The sequence below is a fragment of the Zootoca vivipara genome, chromosome 15 (genome assembly GCF_963506605.1).
Source record: "Zootoca vivipara chromosome 15, rZooViv1.1, whole genome shotgun sequence".
Classification (NCBI taxonomy): Eukaryota; Metazoa; Chordata; class Lepidosauria; order Squamata; family Lacertidae; genus Zootoca; species Zootoca vivipara.
The window spans coordinates 21,320,699-21,345,211 of record NC_083290.1 but is presented as its reverse complement, the minus strand read 5'-3'; the positions used below and the strand labels follow the sequence as shown (position 1 = coordinate 21,345,211).

The following is a 24,513-nucleotide window of genomic DNA, read 5'->3' as shown; positions in this document are numbered from 1 at the left end:
AGAAGAAGAGCTGTAGCATGCATATATATATATATATATATATATATATATATATATGTGTGTGTGTGTGTGTGTGTGTGTGTGTGTGTGTGTGTGTGTGTGTGTGTGTTGTGTATGCGCAAATATCTTTTCTGGGCTCTTTTGTTGTCTGGAAAATATTACAAATCAGATACTCATGCCAAGAACCAGAAATCCATCAGAATAATCTATGATAGGAATATCAACAGCAGGAAAAGAAATTGTTAGGAAACAAAAAGAGCTTTCAAGCTGAAAGAACTTGGGAAAATGAAAAGTATTTCCTACTCAGTTGTGGACCCCACCCTGCCTGACACTCCTATATTTGGGCTGTGTTCCCTGCCAGAAATCCCATAATTGGTCTAGCATGAAAGGAGTTAAAAACTGCCTCACCAAAGCAAAGTCAAAACAGAGCATTTAGCAATAGAGACAAATTCTTCCAAATCCTCAAGCTCCTTGTCCCCTTGCTCTCTCCTGCTATTTTTAGCCTAGCGTTTTCCAAATGTGCCAAGTGTTCCTTATGTTATCACTGTCGGAGGCCCCCTTTTCCCACAGTCACTCGGCTCGCGCCCTGAGATGAAGCAAAGCTACACCTGCGCTCATGGTTCGGCCTCAAATGTTGAGGTGCCGTCATTCCTTCATTGCGAGCAAAGGGCATTTCAGCAAATCCACATCAGAACTATGATCACATTCATTTGACAGTTAATTCTAAATGCATGCATAACCCTGGTCAGCAACTACGGTAATTATTAACCTGGCCAAGTTTTGAATTGTAAAGGGGTTGTAGGAAGTTGCCTTATACTGAGCAAGACCACTGATCTATCTAGATCAGTATTGCCCACACTGACTGGCAGCAGCTCTCCAGGATTTCAGGCAAGGGACCTTCCCATTCCTATCTTATTAATTTATTGCATTGTATTGCACCTTTTTCTCCAAGGATCGCCTTGCGATGTACATGGTCCCTCCCTCCTCATTTAATCCCCACAACAACCCTGTGACGTAAGTTAGGCTGAGAGACAGTGACTGACCCAAGGTCACCCGCTGAGCTTCGTGGCCAGAGTGGAGATCTGAGCTCTGGTCTCCCAGGACTTTAACCCCTATATCACACTGGATCTCTGGAGACGCCAGAGATCAAACCTGGGACTCCCTGCATGCAAAGCACTAAGTTGCAGCCTTCCTCAGGACAGCTGAAGAGCAGCCGCAGCTGCCAACTGAGTCATTCTCACACGAACTGAAGTGGCACAAATGACTCTTCAACTCCCACCACGAACAGCAACAGTGGTTTTGGCACAGAGGCCTGCCTCCCTGCTTTGAGCATCACATCTATGGAGGCTTGTGAACAGCATCTTGTTCTCACAGAGGCCAACCAGATGCCTATGGGAAAACCTGCAAGCAGGACCAGAGCACAAGAGTCCTCACCCCTCCCATCGTTTCCAGCAACTGGTATTCAGAAGCATTGCTGCCTCCAACTGTGGAGGCAGGAGGCAGAACATAGCTATTGTGGCTAGTAGCCATTGATATCCTTCGCCTTCATGGCATTTGTCTCATCCCCTTTTAAAGCCATCCAAGTTGGTGGCCATCACTGCTTCCCATGAAGCCTTTCTTTGATCCGTCCTGAATCTTCCAACTTTCATCTTCATTGGATGTCCACTGAGTTCCAGTGCTATGAGAAAGGGATAAAAACTATTCTCTGTTCCCTTTCTCCACTCCTTGCATAATTTTATAGGACTGTGTTCTATAAAACGTGTGGGATATGACTGTTTTAATAAAATAAAAGAAGAAGAAAATGCAGCTCGCCTTGTTTGCAGCCCGCGCTGGGAGCGATGGCTTTGACAGGGCTGGGCCTGCCCTTGCTCTCTCAAAGCATCAGGTTCAGCAGAGGTCTCGACCGTGTGAAATCACCACGCAATATTTGACATCTGTCCTTGACGGCAGAGATGCACGCAGCTGGGAATGTGGGCACCTCTCCCTTTCGGTTTCCTTTGCAGCCTCCGCAGCTGCGAGGCTTGAAGGACCGGCATGTCCTTCTTTCTCTGTGGCGTTTTCCACAGTCTAACACAAAGGGATGCCCTCATGCCACATCTCCCTTGGCCAAGGAACTAAGGACAACAATGGAGCCTTCTATCTGGCGTCGGATCACAAACGTCACTTCCGCCTCGCAGGGTGGTGTGAGAGAGTTTAGCGTTTTTGCAGAGATGGCAACGTGCGCTAGGTCTGTGTGGGGAATCACGGCCCTCTTGGGCCGCATAAAGAACATTTCACCACAAGTTCTGCCACATGGCTGCACCTGCTATGGGGTAACATTCAGGGTGGTGATTCAGACAACCAAGTTAGCCCCGGAGGTAACCAGATCAATTGTCTGTATGGGTTCTCTGACAACAAGATCAACAATAAGGCATTGTTTGGGCAGGCTCAGCTTTTCCCATGAGTGCAGCTCTACGTGGTGAGAAGCGGCACATGCCAACATTCTCACTTCTGCTCTACTGAGTGATCCCCGTCCCATATGGAAGATGACACTCCAAACTGTCTGAGCTCAGATGCTACTGGGCAGAATCCACTGTGTGCATCACCAAAGATGCACTCCAAAGCGAAATGGGCGAAGCAGGCCATGTGAATAATGCATGAGCTCATCTGGTAAGGGACGCCCTCTCCTTCCGATGGCCTGTCACATGTCTGAGCTCTCCTCTACTTGGAGCCCTCCTAGGAAAGCGAGCAGATCTGGGAAGCTCAATCTAATTATGAGGAGCTAATGAGAACCGATCTGCCCTTAAGATACCCAAGCCCGACTCCATGGCACTCGCGGTACAATCAGGGCACCTGACCTGGAATAGCAGGACAGCTCAGCAGGTCATATGGCCAAGGAGCCCAACTTGATTAGCACTAATTCAATTGTGCCTGGGCGCCTTTCTTAGGCCCACCAAGGTAGTAGTACTCATCCCCTCCCTTCTTCCCGCCAAAAAAAGAATTATAATAGCAGTTATGGTTCAAGGTGCCAAAGCACTTCGCATACTTTCTCTCAAGCAATCTGCACAACAAATCTGTAATGTACAAACTAGTATTGATCTCCACATTGCAAGAGGGAGGAGGTTGATCATGGCTTACTCAAGGCCATTTAGAGAGTTTGTGGGTAAGGAAGGACTGCTAGGTTTTAACTGTTCCAGTTCCAGGGCCTTCAACACTTGCTCAACACACAAAAAGTAAGGAACTTTAAGCTTTCCTTATTATTTTATCCTCATGCCAGGAAAAGCTTTGCTCAATAAACTTCTACCGTATGTTGCAGGCTGCTGTTAAAAACCGAGCTGAAGAGTTAGGAAAATGTTGGCAACCCTTCCTTCGCTGGAGCAGGAGTTCCTCGTAGCACTAACACAGAAGTTATGTCAAAACAGCTGCATTCTCACTACATAACTGCACACCAGTGCAATGCAGCTATTGGCCGTATTTGGGCTAAATAAAAGGGAAATTTAGGGTTAGGTGGCACAAAGCAGGGCTGGGCATTGCAGGAGTAGCACAGAGGATTTAGCAGTAAATCCTACATTCCATTGCTCATGGGAAAATATGAAAGTAGGTGATGGGGCAAGTCTTTATTTTGAAAAAATAACCATCTCCAGAATGCAGATGGTGCGATGGGAATGTTTCAGCTGCTGCCTTTCTCCCGGTCAGGCAGCTGTTCAAAAGTACAGGAGCCTGGTTAGGAAAGGGGTGGGAATACTGCAGTCAAACAGCAAAGGGGTCGTGGTGGTGGAATCAAGCAACGCAGTTAGGCTGCAACATTCCACCATCTTCCTTTCGCAGGGGATGCTGTGTGGCTGCATTATACAGAAACAATGCAGTGACTCAAGGAATCACTGCTCTATACCGGGTGTCACTCTCTTAGCCACCCACCAGCAGCCCATGGGAGATGTCAATGAGATAAGTAACTGCTTATACAACTTTGAGAAGACATCTGGAGGCAGCCCTGCGTAGGGAAGTGTTTAATGTTCGATGTTGGCTTTAATTCTGAGTTAGATGGACAGAATGGCTGGAGAAACCCAGTCAGATGGGTGGGGTACAAATAATAAAACAATTATTATTATTATTATTATTATTATTATTATTATTATTATTATTATTCCCCAGGTAAGGCTGGGAAAGGCTTCTCTACGAAGCACTGGAAAGCCTGCCTGTCTGCCAATTTATATACTGGTAATTCTGAGGACCCAGGTGGCGCTGTGGGTTAAATCACAGAGTCTAGGGCTTGCTGATCAGAAGGTCGGCGGTTCAAATCCCTGCAACGGGGTGAGCTCCCGTTGTTCGGTCCCAGCTCCTGCCCACCTAGCAGTTTGAAAGCACATCAAAGTGCAAGCAGATAAATAGGGACTGCTCCGGCGGGAAGGTAAACGGCGTTTCCGTGCGCTGCTCTGGTTCGCCAGAAGCAGCTTTGTCATGCTGGCCACATGACCCGGAAGCTGTCTGCGGACAAACGGCGGCTCCCTCGGCCTATAGAGCGAGATGAGCGCCGCAACCCCAGAGTCGGACACGACTGGACCTTATGGTCAGGGGCCCCTTTACCTTTAATTCTGAGTTAGATGGACAAGCAAACAGACTCCGTATGAAGGCAACTTCCTATTTTGCTTGCAAGAAGGGCTGCAGCTCAGTGGTAACGCAGAAGGTCCCAGGTTTGGGCCCTGGCAGCATCTCCAGGTAGCACTGAAACCCTGGGAAGTTGCTACTAGTCAGTGCACACAATACTGGGCAAAATGGACCAATGGTCTGGCAGCTTTCTATGTTCCTATCTCCACCTTAGTGATGTTGCCGCTTTTAGATTGAAATGCGGTGTACGCATACTTTAAATAAAATAAGGATGGCCTCTCTGGTTAAGAGGCCATCTGGCAGAGAGGAATAAGTAAGGGGTTTTTGTAGGGGGAACTGTAATGCTTCGCACCCACCCCTTGCTTATCTCAGGGCTAGTAACCAAGCCACAAGCAAAGGGAGTCTAGAGAAGGAAGGACGGTGAAAAAGTAGCCCACAGATACCAAATCGGAGCTTGAGGGAATGCGGTACAAAGTGTTCTGTACCAGACACAGAAAAGCAGAAGTGTGTGCATTTTATTTTATTTTTAGAAAAAATTCTCCAGCTTTCCCCCCTTTCTTTTAAGGAAACTTCAAAGGGCTTACCCACCCACCCCTTCTCCCAACCCCAAGTGGGAGAGAAGCTTATTAAATCACGCTGGGACTTTGGGTGAGGACAGCTGGCCTTGAGTCTGGCATATCAGAAGAGCCTTTATAGAGAGAGGAGGAGAGGAACACGTTAGGAACCAGCATCAAACATGCACTGAGAGTCATGCACAACGCAACACACCCACACAAGGGAGGCACGCTCTGGCCCCAGGCAGGCAACGCATAGACGACTACCTCAGCAGCCAAGTGAGATAATCTAGCCTGGTATTCCTCTACACCTCGTTGATGGCAGAACGAAGGCATTACATTGTAAAGTCAAGGCTTTCCGAAGATAAACAACCTCCATCTGGAAGGATTACAAAGGGCCTGGGCCACAGAAGGCTTAGAGGACACACCAGTCAGCAAGCTAGAGAAGAACTTCTGCTGCCTCCCTCAAAACAAGAACAGAATGGTAGCAGGGGGAACACCCAATTTCACCTCAATAAAATTAAGTCCAGTGGCAGCTAACATGCTTCCACGCTAGTGGGATTGCTATCCACTGTTCACCTTTTTTTTATGGTGACTCCGGGATGTAGAACCTGTGATCCTCCATCTGCTGTTGTCCTTCATTTCCCATCAGTTCTGACCACTGGCCAGGCTGGCTGGTGCTGATGGGATTTGGGAGGATCGCAGGTGCCCATCATCCCTGACAAGACACCGTCATTCAGTCATTGCTATTGTGGATTTTCTGTTCTCAGACCACCTAAAGCCCAACTATTTTTTCAGAACCACCATGGGTATAAAAGCCCTTAGGGTTACTCTTCCGACTGTTTAAGAGATAGAGGTTTTTGATTTGGCTTGGTAAATCTGAAGAGGCAACATTGTCCAGGTCAGGCCACTTTGGAATAAGGATCTATTCAGTGCTAATTTTCTAGGGGGGGAAAGGTGCCAAAACTCACCACAAACATCTTTTCTCTCTCTCTCTTATAATAGCAATGGCACCTACCTGAGAGGTGCTAGAACTGAGTTCCAATGATTTCTGGCTGGAAAAAACCCTGGATGTACCCCAGAGTTGAAACTGACCTTCCAATTTGTTCTCCCATTAGTGATTATGCTATATGGTTATCAGTGGTGTTGGGCTGTAGTTTAAAAGAGCAATTTACCGTATATGGGTCGCCATGACCTGAAACAAGTCTTTGCAGTCTTCACTAGTTCCCTCTGCTGCCCACAGTTTGCTTGAGAATAGTGAGAGTTATGTTCTGGGGCCCCACATGCATAAGTTAAAACTCTGTAAGTGGGGAACACCCTCTAAAAAGCCTCCAAAACACCAATTTTCTCCTGCTCTCCAACTTTCTCTGCACACAACTCTCTAGAGTTGAAGCTCTGGGGCTAGCTGGAGGACTCATGGAAAAGAGGCTGCTTCTGCTGCGCTACCCCACATGCCAGCTGCTAGGCAGGGAGGCTGAGCAGCCTAAACAAAGCCCTGCTATACCTCCAGTCTCTCTGGGGCTTCCTCTGCCCTCACTGCTAACGCTACAGGGAGGGTCTCCTCATGAGCAACGAAGACTCTCCAGCTGTCTCCCGCCATTTCCTGGTTTGAATCTTTCAATCTGTTTACTTCCTGGCGTCACACGTATATGCGGTTGCGTGTGAGTTGGTTGTGCATAAGGGGGGGGGGGAGAGACACACCTGTATAAGGTTGTTTTTAAAAACAAATAAATGTCCACAGCCGCTAAAATTTTCTTTGTTACTAGAGCAGCATGCCAGAATGCAGAAATTAAGCACAAGATGTTCCTCACCTTCATCTCCATGCCGGATGTCTTGGGGTAATTTGTGAGTCTTAAGTGAATAGTTCCCCTTTGAGATTATCTTGTATGACTAACTGTGGCATATGTTCTTAAGCACCTGCAGGATCAAGGCCTTGTTTCCTAGAGTTGACAACCCAGCTATGAAATCTTTCCCCAGGCTAAACTTGCTCAGTTTATATACAGCTTTGTTTATATACAGTATTTATATAAATAAATATATATAAAAACAGCTTTGTTAATTTTAAAATACCTGTCTGCCTAGAGAATATATATATATGAAAGAGTTCTGGTGCTCTTTTTATTTTAAGAGAGGCAAATAAAATATAATTAGTTTTATGCCGCCACTCCTTTGTTCCAGGGTGGGAAATTATTCCAGAAATCTGATCTTTTGCAAGAGATAATGAGAGGCCAAGGTATTATTATGGAAAAGAAAAGAAAACCACACCTACCCACATGAAAATAACACCAAAAAAACTGTTTGTTCACACATTGCAGGAGTTCAAGAATGTAATAATTGCCTTGATGAATCAGACCAAAGTCCACCATTGGGTATTTCACACATCACATGATAACTCAGGGTTGCTGGCTTCTTGTGAACGACAATGATTGGAGCAGAAAATTTTCCATTGCTTGAATTTTGATACAGAAGATTTGCTATGTCTTAAGTTCATTCATAACAATGAATGGCTGTCAATTACAAATACAATTATTAGGAAAGCTTAACATTTCCAAAGCTGTAATTAATGGGTTTTTTTCAGGTGATTCTCACAAGAAGGATGTGAGTCAAGAGTATATGCACAATTCTTCAGGTTGCTAAAATATATTGGTGTGCCAACAATTTTCAATGATTTGCATTTTCTTAAATATGAAGAATGGAAGATTTCCCCAAAAAAACACCACACATCACTAGTAAATGACCACTATGGTTTTATACATAGTCCAATCGTTCCTGCTTTTTTTCTCCCCAGCACAAGCAGGAGAAACAAACCAGGAAACTGCACTTAAGATGGAGTCACTGCGATGTTCACATTTTGTTATTCTTTTAACAAGTCAGGAAGGATCACCAGCCAGCTTTGAGCCACGGTTTGTAATTGGCTTACAAATCGTAGCTTGATGGGGAGAAGCAAATCATGACATCAGGTCCAGATGTGACAGGAAGCCAAACTTAACTGCAACTTCTGGTTTTGTTTCTCTTGCTCATTCTAAGCAGCAAAGTGGGTGTGATTTCATGGAATCATAGGGCTGCAAGGCACCCCAAAGGCCATCTAGTCCAACCCCCTGCAGTGCAGGAATCACAGCTAAGGAATCCCAGGCAGACGGTCATCCTACCCTTGTTTAAAAACCACCACCTTCCGAGGGAGTACGTTTCACCGTCAAACAGCGCTTGATATCAGAAAGTTCTTCCTAATGTTTAGTCAAAATCTCACTTCTTGTTATTTGAATCCATTGGTTTACACCAGGGGTGCCCAAACTGAGGCCCGGGGGCCGGATGCAGCCCAATCGCCTTCTAAACCCAGCCCGCGGATGGTCCGGGAATCAGCATGTTTTTACAGGAGTAGAATGTGTCCTTTTATTTAAAATGCAACACTAGGTTATTTGTGGGGCCTGCCTGGTGTTTTTACATTAGTAGAATGTGTCCTTTTATTTAAAATGCATCTCTGGGTTATTTGTGGGGCATAGGAATTTGTTCATATTTTTTTTCAAAATATAGTCTGGCCCCCCACAAGGTTTGAGGGACAGTGGACCGGCCCCCTGCTGAAAAAGTTTGCTGACCCCTGGTTTACACCCAATGGATGTAAGCATTTTCTGTTTTCTGGAGCAACAGAAAACAAGCATGCTCCATGTGATAGCCTTTCAGATATTTGAAAATGGCTGTCGGATCAGCTCCAGTCTTGTCTTTGCCAGCCTAAGCCTAAGCACACCCAACTCCCATTGGGTTGCATGTTCACAATAAACCAGGGTAAGCCAGCAATTCTGGTTTAGTGTAATGTGCAAACGTGGCATTCTGTATTCAACAGTAGATGCCAAATATATCTGAACACCTACAACCAGGACAGGAAGGCAACTGTCCTCTCCTATTGGCTGTCTCTGCACCTAGTATTCAGAGGTTTTTGCTGTCTCTAGATCAGGACATTCCATATAGCCAGATTTTGGCTGCAAAACACAATAAAGGAACGGATAATGGGATGTGGCCATAGCTAACATCTAGGTATAATGCTCAGTAGATCTTTTAGAGGAAAACGACTGGGAGGCAATTACAGTATATGCATGTTGAAAAGATTGTCATTTCTCCGGGATGAAGGATAAAAACAGCCGCTACTGATTTGGAGATGTTAAAGGGGTGTTTATTTTGAAATGCTAATTTTAACCACTGCTGTGGATGAGTTGCCAACACACTGCACACACAGCATGAGGCAGGGTGTAGCTCAGTGGCAAAGCATCTGTTTTGCATGGGGATGGTCCCAGGTTCAGCCCCCAACTTCTCCAGGAAGGACTGGAAAAGATTCCTGCTTGAAGACCTAGAGAGCAGTAGTCGGACAGCGGAGTAAGACCCATTTAATTAAATGGAACTCACCTCCGAGCAGACCCTTACAATATTGCATTGCAATGTGTGCATTGTTAAGCAAACTAATAATTTGCACTGGAGAGGAGAAGGAAGGAACGCCCAGCATGCATTGTCATTTCCTGACATTGAAATCCCAGCTGGGGAGTGGGGGCTTTGTGCCTACATCTGCCATTAGCAGGACTTAAGAAATTCTGCTTGTAACCATATGTCTGATTGCTTAAATGTCCCCAAGCTGAGCCTATCAGTCTTTTTTTCCCCAAGCTCTGGAGGATTATACTTTGGGGACTCAAAAATGGCAGGGGAAGATCACTACAGCCTTAGAGGTGGGAGGAGAAAAGTATTTCCCCAAAAAACTTTGCAATAGGGATGGTTTTGCAGTATCTTTCGTCACTGTGCAGGAAATGGTATTTGGGGAGACTTCCTGTATAGACTTCGGCTGGAGATCCCTTCAAATAGAGGACCTGAAAACATAAGAAGAGCCTGCTGGATCAGGCCAGGGGTCCATGCAGTCCAACATCCTGTACTCCCAGAGGCCAACCAGATGCTTCTGAGAAACCTGGAAGCAGATTCTGAGCGCAAGGGCACTCCCTGCTCCTGTCGCTTCCAGCAACTGGTATTCAAAAGCATTGCTGCTTCCGACCGTGGAGGTAGAGCATTGCCACTGTGGCTAGTAGCCACTGATGGCCTTTATCCTTCATGAATTTATCTAATCTCCTTTCAAAGCCATCCACGTTGGTGGTCATCACTGTCTCTTGCGTGAGGAACTTCCATAGTTTAACTATGAGCTGCATTAAGAAGTACGTACATTCCTTTGTCTGTTCTGAACCTTCCAACATTCGGCCTCGCCGAATGTCCCCAAGTTCTAGCATTATGGGAGAGGGAGAATAACTTTTCCCTGTCTGCTTTCCCCACGCCATGAATAATTTTATAGTCTTCTATCGTGTCCTGTCTTACTCATCTTTTCTCAAAACTAAAAGGTTGCATCCACTGCAACCGTTCCTCATAGGGGTGTGTACTTTGGCAGGGGGAAAGAAAAAAACCCAGACACGTTTGATCAGGGAGACCAGGTTAAACCAGGATGGGTTATTGCAAACAAGGCCACCAACATTCAGGGTGCACAGATGGGCTGAAGCTAAATTGCAGCAGGTCATGCTTAAGAATGCTTATGCAAACTTATCCCCCACCATGTGTAAATTTTACACACACACACACACACACACACACACACACACACACACACACATTCATGGGGTGTCCAGACTTTGTACTTCTCAACAAGAAGTAGAGCCTTTACAGCAGGGCAAACAGTGCCCATCTGAACAAGGAATTGCTGGTCTCAGCCTTCCTCCATAACAGGGCAAAGAGTCCAGCCCTGGCAGGCTTATCTGTTCACTAGAAAAGGCCTCAGAGGTCTCTCTAGGCCTCTGACTAGTGGATTGGACTAGTTGTTACTCAGAAGTCATAAATGCTGCACTGGCTTCTAAAGTAAAATATGTTTTAAATTATATTATGGCTAGGGCTGCCACGTATCTGGAATTTCCCGGACGTAGTCGGGATTCGTCCATCGAAAATGGCGTCCAGGAAGAATTTTTGAAAACCAGCTAAAATGTCCAGGAAACCCCGGGCGTATGGCAGCCCGTATTGGAAGTGTTGGGGTTTTTTTTTTGCGATTTCCCTAAATAATAGGTTAAAAACTTCTCTCTCTTTTTTGGAAGGGGGGGCAGAAAAAGGTCATCCTTTCCTTTCACTCTGCAGTTTTAATATGAAATCTTAGGCGCAGTATCACGCCCAGAGCTCAGAAACTGCTCACACTAATGATATTCCCTGTCTCAAAATGCACCTAGAAAAATGGGAGTTTTGAACACTGACTGGGCAGCAGTGATGCTCGGGCATACATTTCTCATGCAGTTATGGCAGGGAAACAAAGTACAGGCAACTTATGCTTTCTTGTCCTCCTGAGCAGCAAGGAACAGCCGAAGCCGCTCTCCATGTCTCTGAAAGCTCAGCTGCCACCTGCTTCTGCATTCTACGAATCACCCACATTTCAGAAGCTTTGACCATAATAATCAGAAAGCATTATGGGAAGTGTTTTGTCTGTCACAATGAACAAAAGGAGCTTCACATGAATGGCAAATCTGAGATGATGTATTTTTGCCACTTAGTAGCCTGAATTAATCAGTACATCCTCGTTCAGTATTCTGCAACACATTTCGCTATCAGCCTAATGTTGTACTTTGGCGATACAGTGGTACCTCTAGTTACGGACCCGATCCGTTCCAGGGTACCGTTCGCACCCCGAAAAGTCCGTAACTAGAGCAGCGCTTCTGCGCATGCGCGGAAGCGGTCTGCATGCTTCTGCGCATGCACGAGCGGTGTTTACTTCCAGGTTTGCCACATTCTTATCTTTAAAAGACGCAACCCGCAGCGGATGCAACATGAGGTATGACTGTAGTGTGTTGACATTGTCTTTTCCAGAAGTGCTTGTGCTGGCTTTGGCTTAAACAAATAAGATACCTAGTGTAATTATTTCAATGGAATGATGCCCCTATGATTAAATTACAGTTACAATAAGTCCCTTGCTGTTCTACTTGTTTTGTTCCTCTGATAGGTCAAACGGCTGTGGCATCCATAATCTGTGAAGACAAGTGGCGGCAATCTCTTGCGAAGATTGTTTGGGTTGGGGATAACCTATCACAGAGTTGTTGTTTTCCCCTCTAACAGAAATATGCCTTATGCTTTTAATCTTCCTGCTGGAAGAGGAAACAGATTGAGAATGGAACCACGTTAATTAATTTTGTGTCTTTGCTTCATCAGCTTTTATGGGATGCGACTTCTAAACAAGCCTCCAGCCAGCATTAAATGTTCAGCATCTCAGGCAGAGAGAGATTTAGTTTGCCCCAAACCATTTTGCAACAAATGGTTTTGCATAACGGGAAGACAGAAGATGTGGGGGATTCTGAATCAGCACTTACTGGCCTATGGGAATCGAGTGTCCTATCTCTTCCCCCCACTCCAACCCCACACTACAGCTCACCCCTGCTTTGCGGGGTGGGGGTGGGAATGATTCACTGACATTCCTTGGATTAGTGGGGATGGGTGCAATCAGCTGTGAAACATTACTTCTAAATTTACAGCAGCATCCAGTTCTGCCTCAACACACATGCACAAAAATAAAGGGAGTTTGCAAAGAATGCCAAAGAAGAGATGCGGTTTGCTAAAGAGCAAAAGTTAGTACAAACAACTCACCATTGTTCTAGGCCAGTGGTTTTTCAAACTGTGTTTCAGAGAATGCTGGTGTTGCTTGGCAGTGTATCAAGGGTTACTCAACAAGAAGATTAGTGATGGTAGACACTCTCCCATCACTGACTACAACGACTCATGCTCATTGTTACCAACCTTTCCCAATACAGTAGTACCTCGGTTTTCGAGCATCTCGGAAGCCAAACATTTCCGTTTTTGAACACACCTCGGAAGTCGAATGGCTTCCGCTGCATGTTTTTCAATTTTCTCAATGGACATTGCAGACAGCCCTTTGCACCTCGGTTGTTGAGCGTTTCAGAAGTCAAACGGTCTTCCAGAACAGATTACATTCGACAACCAAGGTTCCACTGTACACAGCGGTTTGGCAGTGTTGGGCGCTTTCTAGGTGCACTATTAGTTCGATGAGACCCAAAGGGAAACAGCGCCGGTTGTGACAAATACAGGTCAGAATGGAAACTGCTGCCTTCTTACGTCCCTCGCCGCAACCCTTTGCTGCTCAGGAGGACACTGCAGCCTATAGCCTTGGTGGATCATCACAAAGGACAGCTGTGCACAGAACTGGGGATTTCTAGTACTATCCAGAGAAACTCCTGACTGGGACGCGATGTGGGGAAAGTTGCCTTGAAAAGAGAAAATCTGAAGACCACTTTTAAAACTGGAAAAAGGGACGGCTAAATGGACAGCAGCAGAAGAGCCTTAAATGAACCAGAAGGGAACCAAATGAACTTGGGAATTAGAAAGAGGTATATTTATACTTCAAAACCTCACAGACTTTGTTTTGTTTTGTTAGCTCAAATTATAAGCACGCCAATGGAATCATCAAGGAGGTAAACCCACTACCACTGGGATCCAGACAATGCACATTAATCCTGGGCAATATTAATAAAGACGGGTCAAAAAAAGAGAGAGAAAGGAATCAAAGTTCATAGCTGGGTCACTTGACTTTCAGCACAGAGAAGTAAAGAGGCATGGACAGTGTTTGCACACACTTACACACACCTCTCCACGAATCGAGGAGTATTTGAGCAACAAAAAACAGTTGCGATAAATGTCAAGAGGAAAAGGCAGCTTGCTAGTATCACACATTATTTGTCAACAGCTGCAGAGTGGACCCAGGCAAGAGGAACGCACAGATGCTTCTCTTACGGTTTGACAAAGTTGCTGGTTATTTACTGCTGGATGAAAAACACCAAATCCTGCCTAAAGGATGTTACTGAACTTGCCATTTGAAACGCCCAATTTTGGCTCAGCTGAATGAGTTTGTATTTGCATGCAACTGTTCTGGTTACTGCACATTAATGATGCATGCAGCTCCTTGCCCTAATGACATTCTTGGCATTCAAGTCCTCCTTCCCAATTGAGAAGTCTGCAAGTCTAAAATCTACAACCCCACAAAAAGCTTCCACGGGCCTAGACAGCTGGCTTGGAGCACTTGCTTGCTTGAACGACAGCTGGATGTTACTTTTTTTTTAAAAAAGGGGGGTTGTGGGGACTCTCAAGATATTCTTACTACAACGCTACAAAAAGACCTTTGTAGGCACAAAACCCACTTGTGACTCCAGAGAATTTCATGACTCTCAACTATCTTAGCACACCATAGGATGCAAATCCTCACTGACGATTATCATAGCTGCCAAGTTTTCCCTTTTCTCGCGAGGAAACCTATTCAGCATAAGGGAAAATCCCTTTAAAAAAGGGATAACTTGGCAGCTATGACGATTATGTCCCAAAGTTAAGGAGTTGGTGGGGTTATAAGAAATTAGGAGTGCAGGGCAGTGGCCAAACAGCTGGGTTTAAGCATAGGACACTCCATTTAAATCACTACTTCGTTTAGAAGTTGCATGGAATGGGCTATAGCAAGTCACTCACTTTTTGGCTTGAATTACTGTATCTGTCTTGCGGTTATAAAGAAGCAAAGAACCATAAAGCACTTTGAACATTGTGCATGTTGACTTGGAGATCAGTCTCACGGATTCAGTAAAATTTACTCCCATGGAGAAGATGTAGTAGTTCTAGTAGTACTCAACATTTTTTAAAGAATCTGACAGAGGAGAGAAAAAATTTAGGTAAAATTCCAAAACCCACATTAGGGCTATACTTTTTTGTCTGGCTGACCAAATTGTGACAGAATAATATATGCAAGCTTTCAAGTTCTCCAGAACTCTTAATTTGGCTAGGTGCTATATAAAACAAGGGTGAGATGCTGGAAAAGAATGTGACAATTGGAGCCATGGATTTAGTCACAAGATGGAATGTGGGAGAGGTAGCAGACATTCAACTGAGGCTCTGTTCAGCACTTTGCAGAACATGCTGGAAATGAGGAGCATACGCTGGCTGATCCCCCATATGGGAGGAAATATATAAACCAGCTCCAACAGATCTAGCCTGGTAACCTAGAATTCCTCTTGGACAGGGGGGGGGGACACACCCCTCCCCCCACTTGATTGCTTTTATGGTTTAATATGGTTGTGGTGGTTATGCATATGGTTATGTCTCTCTGTTCCCTCAAATCCCTCCTCAAAATCTGTTTTTTTCTGTGAATCCATAATCTTTATCCCAAACTGAACCCAAAAGCCTGACATATGCATGGGCCTTCTTCTATGTGAACTCATCTGATCCATTCTTCAGGAGCCCCCACCTGCAGGTGAGGTGGTGGTGAATATAATAAATAATAATAATAATAATAATAATTTTTATTTATTTATTTATTTATACCCTGTCCATCTGGCTGGGTTTTTCCAGCCACTCTGGGCAGCTTACAGCATCTAAAAACATAAAACATCAAGCATTAAAATAAGTGACTACACTAGTATCCTAGTTAAAAAATAATTATTTCGCCTAGTATTTTTACTGGTTTCAGTTGTTTTTATCAAGCTTTTATGTAAAGGCCTGCTGCAGCTATAGATTTCTAGATGATGTTGGTTACTTTATTGTTTTATTACTGCGGTCTGTCTTTTGCTGTTTTGATTATTATAGCACACTGTGATTTAGGATGCAATCTTATGCATATTTACCTGGAAGTAAAACTCACTGAGAGTGGAAGACAGGAGTGCCTGGCGTGCTCTGGTCCATGGGGTCACGAAGAGTTGGACACGACTAAATGACTAAACAACAACAACAACAAAACTCACTGAACTCAGTGGGTCTTGCTTCTGAATGGACATGTATGAGATTCCACTGTTAGAGTGCTATTTGTTTTATTGTTGTGAACTGGCTTTATAGACTGGTAAGCAGAAAATTAGTATATACCTATTTCAGTTTATTAATTTTCTTGATCCCTTATTACGAATATCTTATCTTTCCTCTTTGTTATTGTCCTTTGTTGGGAATGTATATGTTTTATTTAAAATACATACATGCATAGTATACACATAGATAATACACACAGACCTACATTCCTTGTCTTTTCATCAGATTCAGTCTTCAAGGCAGCTAATAAAAAAGAATCCTAAATTCCAGAATTAACAAACTAAAAACCATTCATTAATGTGGCATAGAATTATTGAGGGTCCCCCCCCCGTCCTTTATTTTTCCATTGATTTCCAATCTTTATGTGGGACAAGAAGCTACAGTTAGAACTGGATATGGAACAACTGTTTGGTTCAAAATTGGGAAAGGAGTACGACAAGGCTGTATATTGTCTCCCTGCTTATTTAACTTATATGCAGAATTCATCATGCGAAAGGCTGGACTAGATGAATCCCAAGCAGGAATTAAGATTGCCGGAGGAAATATCAACAACCTCAGATATGCAGATGGCACAACCTTGATGCCAGAAAGTGAGGAGGAATTAAAGCACCTTTTAATGAGGGTGAAAGAGGAGAGCACAAAATATGGTCTGAAGCTCAACATAAAAAAAACAAAAACTAAGATAATGGCCACTGGTCCCATCACCTTCTGGCAAATAGAAGGGGAAGAAATGGAGGCAGTGAGAGATTTTACTTTCTTGGGTTCCATGATCACTACAGATGGTGACAGCAGTCACAAAATTAAAAGACGCCTGCTTCTTGGGAGAAAAGCAATGACAAACCTAGACAGCATCTTAAAAAGCAGAGACATCACTTTGCCAACAAAGGTCCGTATAGTTAAAGCTATGGTTTTCCCAGTAGTGTTGTATGGAAGAGAGAGCTGGACCATAAAGAAGGCTGATAGCCAAAGAATTGATGCTTTTGAATTATGGTGCGAGAGGAGACTCTTTAGAGTCCCATGGACTGCAAGAAGATCAAACCTATCCATTCTTAAGGAAATCAGCCCTGAGTGCTCACTGAGGCTCCAATACTTTGGCCACCTCATGAGAAGAGAAGACTCCCTGGAAAAGACCCTGGTGTTGGGAAAGATTGAGGGCACAAGGGGAGGGGACGACATGGTTGGACGGTGTTCTCAAAGATACTAACATGAGTTTGACCAAACTGCGGGAAGCAGTGGAAGACAGGAGTGCCTGGCGTGCTCTGGTCCATGGGGTCACGAAGAGTCGGACACGACTAAACGATTAAACAACAACAACAGCAAACAACCCTATGCAAATCATTCTTATTTACATACACAGGGATAACCCCTCCTCCTGGACTTTTTTCCAATTAAAATTGGAAGATTCAGGGAATTCTCTGTCCCCAGTATCCTCCGGGGCAGGAGCAATGATTCTAGTGAAAGGCAAGGTTTATGGGAGAAGGCAGTTGTTTAGATAAACTAGTTTTAGATTTATTTAGAGCTGTATTGTTTTTATTTTTATTAATTTTATTTATTAAATTTGTATACAGTACTGCCATTCATCTGAAGATCATGGGGCCATTTAAAACTAGCACCTTTACTTCTGTCCAGAAAAAAAAAGCTAGTGAAGATCTTCAAATAATGGCAAATGTGGGTCCCATGTTCGGTAACCTGCCTGCTGTAGACTGATGTTTGCAATTTACAGTGTGAAGAGATTAGGGCTTTAAAGCCACTCTGTAAAGAACTATGAGTGCTGAATGCTATATGCACCAGTCTGGTATGAGTCATAATTTTTATAACTTGCTCCACATTCTCTAACAGACACATTTTGGTATTTCACACCTGTTTTGCAAATAAGCTCAGATGTGTTATTTAAACTGTTGTTACTGCCCCAGACCAAAGGCATAATAAACTGTAGAAACTGAAATAAAGTTTGGGAAAGTAGTAGCAGAATATCTTTGAGGGCTACTTTTCAAAATGCCTACTCCAGAGGGGCATTTCTTTGTAGAAAGAAACCTATGTGAGATTGTGTATTTTTCTGGCAGTCGCAAGATAAGACACACATTTGTGTGTGGTTATCACAAGCAATAATTTACACAGGAGGTAAGTATTATTTCCTACACAGAATGATTTCGATGTAAGAAGCAGGATTAAAAACACCACATTTATCTCTATTTTGACTGTCTGTCTGGGGATGAGGACACAAATGGTTGAGAAAGACCCCCCCTCCCCCTCTGCCCCATACAGTGACTGCCGCTCTCCAACTCCCTCCCTGGGGCCTTTATTAATAGCCAGACGACAAGCAAGTCCCAACTCATTCGTGAATGGAATTAACAAATGTTTTTGCAATTAAAGCTGCAAACATTTGTGTGGACTCCAGGAACAAAGGGTGTCTCTGTTGCCAAGTGAATAGGATCCAGTATCAACTCTGCCTGCCTGGCCAACCATCACATTCCTGATTCCCTCATCCTATGGAAAGGTGGGGGTGGTGCTTGAGTTATGGAGAGAGTTTTAGGGAAGCAAGGTCCCTTATTTCTTATTGGGCTGGGAGGTGGGGTTCACTGTCATATTCTTCAAAGGTACCAAGACAAAAAACAAGTCATTGGATTGGGGGGGGCACGCCTTTTCCTCTTATTTTATAATTAAATATTGGTGTGGGGTATTTGTGTGCATGCATATATTTTGAATACACATACACACACAAAAAATTACATGCAGATGGAGTAATGGGTGCTAATGCCAATTTTAAAAGGGACACTTAACTTTTATAAAAATAGTGACCCATAATTTCATTTTTTTTCTACCTGCATTGTACTAAAACAAAGTCTAGTCACTTCCATCATACCCCCTACCCCAACCCTAAAATAACTGCTTGACTCACAAAGTTAGCATGGGAAAACCCTGGTTGCTTTTAGAGGGTCCTTTTAGGGTGGTTGGGGGGGAGTAGAGTCCCAAAGCAGAACACTTTGTTTAATCTACAGTATAGCTTTACTTTCTTCAGACACACACGACAGGAGTGTCTCTGTTTACTTGGATGGGATGGACTGGACAGCTAGGGAGAATCTTCATTAGTACTTTATTCTAAGTGCAGGAAACCCCCCTCTCCCCCCCAAAAAAACCCTTTCCCTTTTGTCTCAGTCCCTGCCCTTGGGTTTATAATCTGAAAACACTATCTCATCCTTGACATATGTAAGCAGCTCTGGGTGCCTTTTGGGGGCAGAAAAGCAGGATCAAAACACTTTAAATAAACACATTTTTAAGTGTAATAAATATGCGGGGGGACGCGGGACTCTGAGCTGCGGAAATGTTTCCAAACCTTACACCTCGTTAACTTTTAGATACTTCGTTAGTACAATGTCTTTTACTCCAGGGCTGCTGTGAGGTTCCATACCATACAGACACCAACATCTTATTTTTAAGTACAGTACGTCTTATCAGCACAGAGCACCACCAAAGAAAGGGGAGAGACTTTCTCTCACCACTTTAAAAAAGTGGGCTAAAACTTTCCCTTTCATCCCTCCCTTCTAGCGCCTTTCTAGTTTCAATAAATGTTGCTGCCCTCTCTGTTGCAAAACTCAGCATCCCACCCCCATTTTTTAAAAAAGAAACCCATACCAAGCCACACGTTTGTGAATGCAAAAGCCACCCTCAATAGCCTCTATTGTCCCAGGCAGTCTTCGCCCCTCGATGATGGGAAGGGTGCAAAGCTCACGCATGCCCCCCGCCCTGCTTGCACATTAGCCAGGCACCCCCGCCCCTTCAAATTTCCAACTCGTGGCTGCTGAAAACAATGATGGGCGGGGGAGGGGGCTGAAGTATGATCTCCCCACCCCGTCCGCTGCAAACCGCTCAGCCTCGTTATTTCCCCCCCCCCAAAAAAACTGGGGTCCCTTCAGTTACCGTTATCTCCCCGCCGCCCCCAAACCCCGGACCTCTCCCGCTCCCCAGCCGGACGAGACTCACGGAACATGGGAAGCAACAGCAGGAGAAGGAGCGCCCGCCGCCTGAGCGCCATGATGGGGATGCAACTAAGCCGTCCGCCTGGCCGGGCCGGAGCTTGCGCATTCCCCGTCTGGCCAGGTCCCAGCGCCGGGTGGGAGGAGAGAAAGGGAAGGAGGGAAGGAGGGAGCGAGCGGGAGATGCCCGCCTTAGCAGCGCTCGGCTGCTCGGGCAACGGTTGCTAGGAGACTAGAGATGCTGGGGCTCCGTTGCCTCGGCAACCGCATCCACAGTCGCGCGGAGGGGCAGAAGAAGCCTGGAAAGGATAGATGCGGCGGTTAGCTCCATGGGTTTGTTTGTTTTTTCCAAAGCTCCCCACCTCCCACAAGGAAACAGTTTGGGAGCCTGGGCCCTGGGAGTAACGGTGTCGAAGCAAGTGGTTGAAGGTACCAAAGAAACAGTATCCAGGTGACAAGAGATGCTAGGTCCGCCCCAGAAAGTGACCAGGAACTTAGGGAAAGTAGACTGTGAGAACTGGTTAGGGTGCTTTCACTTACTATTTGTTATTACCGATATTAATCATGCATGTGTAGAGTTAACAAATAAATCACACACATGCATATTTAGAATAACAGAGCTTGTGTACTTGACTTGAAATTGTTTAAATTGTTTTTACTGTATATGTAAAATGGTTGTTGCCCCCTCTATGTTTCATTGTGGGTGTTTTTATCGTCCTTTATTGTGGCATTGCTTTGAGATGCTTCATAGGAAGCAACTAATAATTGAAATAAATGAGTTTGAATATCATCCTAAAACTTATTCCAGAGCACCACAGGACCCTTTTAAGAAGAAATGAAATGTTTAACGTGGTTTAGTTAATTACTTTTATCTTACTTCTCTACACAAAGGGTGTTTCTAATGAGGAGCTTAATACTGCAAACATGCCATTCAGATGTTGCAAACAGGTTGCTGTCAACAGGTGTGTGTGTGTGTGTGTGTGTGTGTGTGTGTGTGTGTGTGTGTTAACTAATCATCCCACCCACCCACCCCAATTTCCCTGGAAAGAATAAATCTGGATCAAATGAGGGAGTGGGATATTACAGGCTGACATTTTGATGGCAATGATGTCATCAAAATGGTGCTGCCAAAAAAAAAAAGTGCATCCTTGATAAGCACTGAGCTCACAATTAACACCTATCTCATAGCTGCCAAGTTCTCCCTTTTTTTACGGGAAATTCCATTATGCTGAATAGGCTTCCTCGCGAGAAAAGGGAAAACTTGGCAGCTATGACCTATCTAGAAGCACTCAAAGTAATAAACAGTAGCTTATAAAATAGAACCTAAACTACATGCCATAAAAGAGCAACAAATCAGAACAAATCAATAAATACCAATAAGTAATCTGAAATACACACCAAGTATTGCAGTTGGTAAAATGTTAAATTAAACACCTATACAATCTCAGAATAAATAACAGGCTTATATTCTGCAATAGGCATGATGGAGAGTTGTATCTAAACTTGACTTTCTGTAAGAAGCAGATTTTTTTACAAATTATGGGTTAGTCACATTTCACATGTGCCTCATGTTTCATTTCATAATAGATACTCATCAAAGAAAACATAATGTATCAAATGGCCATTTGGGACAGGAGTCCGTTAGAACCTGATTTTTTTCTGTGTAGCACTTCAGCCCTGCAATATGAGAAACAATTCTAAAGAGTGACTTTGAGCATGTGCAGTGTGCCATTATTTTAGCTTCTCCTTAGTTAAAAATATAACAAATCATCACACATCTCAGTTTATGGAGAAATGACTCCATTTTTCTTGAAAGTCTTGAGGTCCAGCATATCTTATTTTAGAAATTAAGCATTGCTTACTAAGAATAAAATAGGATTTCATGTACCTATCTGATAAAGAGGATCCGAATATGAATGGATGTCAATTAACAACTATAATCTCAGGGGAAACAGACTTGATCATAAGGATGTTTTTATACCTCATATAATGAAATGAAACTATTCAGCCATTTTGTACAAGTTGTAACAGGAGAAGCAACATCATTTGGCAAGGGACTGACTATGGAGAACAAGGAGAGAGAGAGAGAGAGAGAGAGAGAGAGAGAGAGAGAGAGAGAGAGAGAGAGAGAGAGAGAGAGGCAACCCAGAGACAGTCGAAGATAAAGCCAGGGTCATTTGCCTGTTCCACAGGGTGTATGATAACATTGTCAATACATAAGGAAAAAATATGAAGAAATGAGAGCTTGGGAGGAAATATTATTAGCTAAGTCTTACATCCAGGTTTCCACTTCTCCTATAATGGATATAAAACTTTCAAATAAATAAAATTAAATAAGTGTAAGGCTGCTGGCCCTTGAAATCTCATCAAATATTAAAAAGTTAGGAACTGTAGAGCAAGATTAACAAAACTGATCTCTTTTAGTAGAGTCTAACATGCAGTTCCTTACAGGGTTAGGTATACAATTACAGGCACCAATACAGGCACCAAAGGCCCACTGCTTGGAGTACAGACAGTATAAACACATCTGATCTCAATGTTTACAAGATCTAATGGTGGAGCTAAGACGGAATAACAGCAATTCTGGCTCTTGTCCACACCACACACAAAAAGGGACACTCCAGAAATATGATTGCACAAAGAAATGAGCAGATTTTGGCATGAGGCTCTGCTGCACCTCAAGAGCCAAGGGTTAGAAAACTGTCCATTTGGGAGAGCTGTTTTCAAGTCTTCCCTCTTCCATATGCCCTTTCTGAGGTCATGGACCAGTTGCTTTCTTTCTAGACCTTAGTTGTTTCCCATCTGCAAAATGGTTTGTAGGTTTGTTGCGAGGAGGAAACATGACAGAGATTATTGCAATTCCATCTGAAAAATTAAAAAAAGCAATGTGTGATAACAGTACCAAAGAACTCATTTAAACTAGCCACGAAAAATATAGCCAACTCTCTTCCCTGTGATATCTTTATTTATTTATTCTTTAAAAGTGTGGATTCATTGGCCACAAAAGGGGGGGAGAGAGTTTGATTTGCCCAACCTTCTTTAGACAATTGTTTTCTGGTATTTGCAGAGAATTATTGATAAGATTAAGCCAAGAAGTGCCTCACAGTGGCAAACTGAGTTTCCTTTAAAGTTTTGCTGCATACGTTGCATTGTGATGGCTTCCCATCAGCTTTTTTATGGCTAACTGAGGTTTATTGAGGCAGCATCAGACTTCTTTCCCATCTGTGTTTGCTTTCATACTCTACTTGCAAACTGAAATCTCTTCCCAACCCTATACTGCATATAACACCAATGTCTCACAACAAATATAACTGAAGAACCTGAAGAAAGAGTCAATGCATGTGCTTTTGAAAACGAGGGAGGGGAAATTATTGTTTTTTAAAAGAAGAAATGGAGTGTGGGGCAGCCCCTAGTATTTAAAGACCCCTATTACATCATTAGAACCAGAACATAAACCTATGAAACTAGAAAAGAGCAAAATAATAATAATGTTTGGTCCCGATTCTAGGTACTGCACCCTCACTAAAGGAGATTGTATGGATGATTCACTAAATGATTGTAGGATGGTGCGTGTGTACCTGAGCTTATGGCCTCAAATTCTCTTTATCTTACATGCTGCTTTATTACAAAAATGACGACTAGACTACTGATCCTAAACGGAATAGTTAGTTGCCCAACCACCCCCTCCAGAACCCACTGCTCTCAACTGACTCTCAACTGCCTCACATTCAAACGCCCTTTCAAATCCTCATCCAATCATCACTCACCACCAGAATTCCACAATCTCTCTTTCCCCCTCCCTCCCTCCTTAACATTCCCATAATAATTCTGATACAATTACCTTAATAACCCTATTCAATATTTTATACTCACTGCTCCTGGTTCCTAGGAAATGGGTTTGAGCAAACTGCAGGTTCTCCATCCCTGTTCTAAAAACCAAATGTCTTCCCCCAAACGATCCTGGGAATTGTAGTTTGTTAGGGGTTCTGGGGATTGTAGCTCTGTGAGAGGGAAGCCACAATGGCACAAATCATTTTGAGGGAAGTCATGTGCTTTAAAAGCGCATTGGATGCTCTTTAAAACATAGCATCATAGAATTGTAGACTTGGAAGTGATCCTGATGGTCATCTAGTCCAACCCCCTGCAATGAAGGAATCTCAACTAGATGATCCATGGCCGATGGCCATCCAAGCGCTGCTTAAAAACCTCCGAGGAAGGAGAGTCACTGCTTCAGGCCCTAAGGGCCTCTGGAGCAGGAGAAAACAAGCTTGCTCCATCCTCCATGTGACAGCCCTTTAGACTTTACTTATTGAAATGGCTGCATGGTGTGGATCTCATATCAGTGTTACAAGAGTGTAAGCAACACATTTCTCTCTCCCCTTTCTCCACACGATGCAGAATTGCAATGGTGACCAGAAGGATGGAGTTTGCCTTGCATTGCCGGGGGGGGGGGGTTGACTAGATGGGATCCCTTCCAACTGCCATGCTATGATTATATATCAAGTAGATAAGGGAACAAAAATATGCTTCTGAAACATTTGGGAATCATAGGAACACTCTTCCCA

General features: G+C 43.8%; 1 protein-coding gene across 1 annotated transcript in view; it reads right to left on the bottom strand.

The window, feature by feature from the left end:
• JAM3 (junctional adhesion molecule 3) overlaps positions 1-24,513 on the bottom strand; it is a 77,107-nt gene that overhangs the window by 21,920 nt on the left and 30,674 nt on the right. Inside the window, exon 2 of the mRNA XM_060268585.1 lies at positions 19,956-20,154. Within this exon, the coding sequence (XP_060124568.1) occupies positions 19,956-20,154 (199 nt within the window). The remainder of the gene's footprint in view (positions 1-19,955; positions 20,155-24,513) is intronic.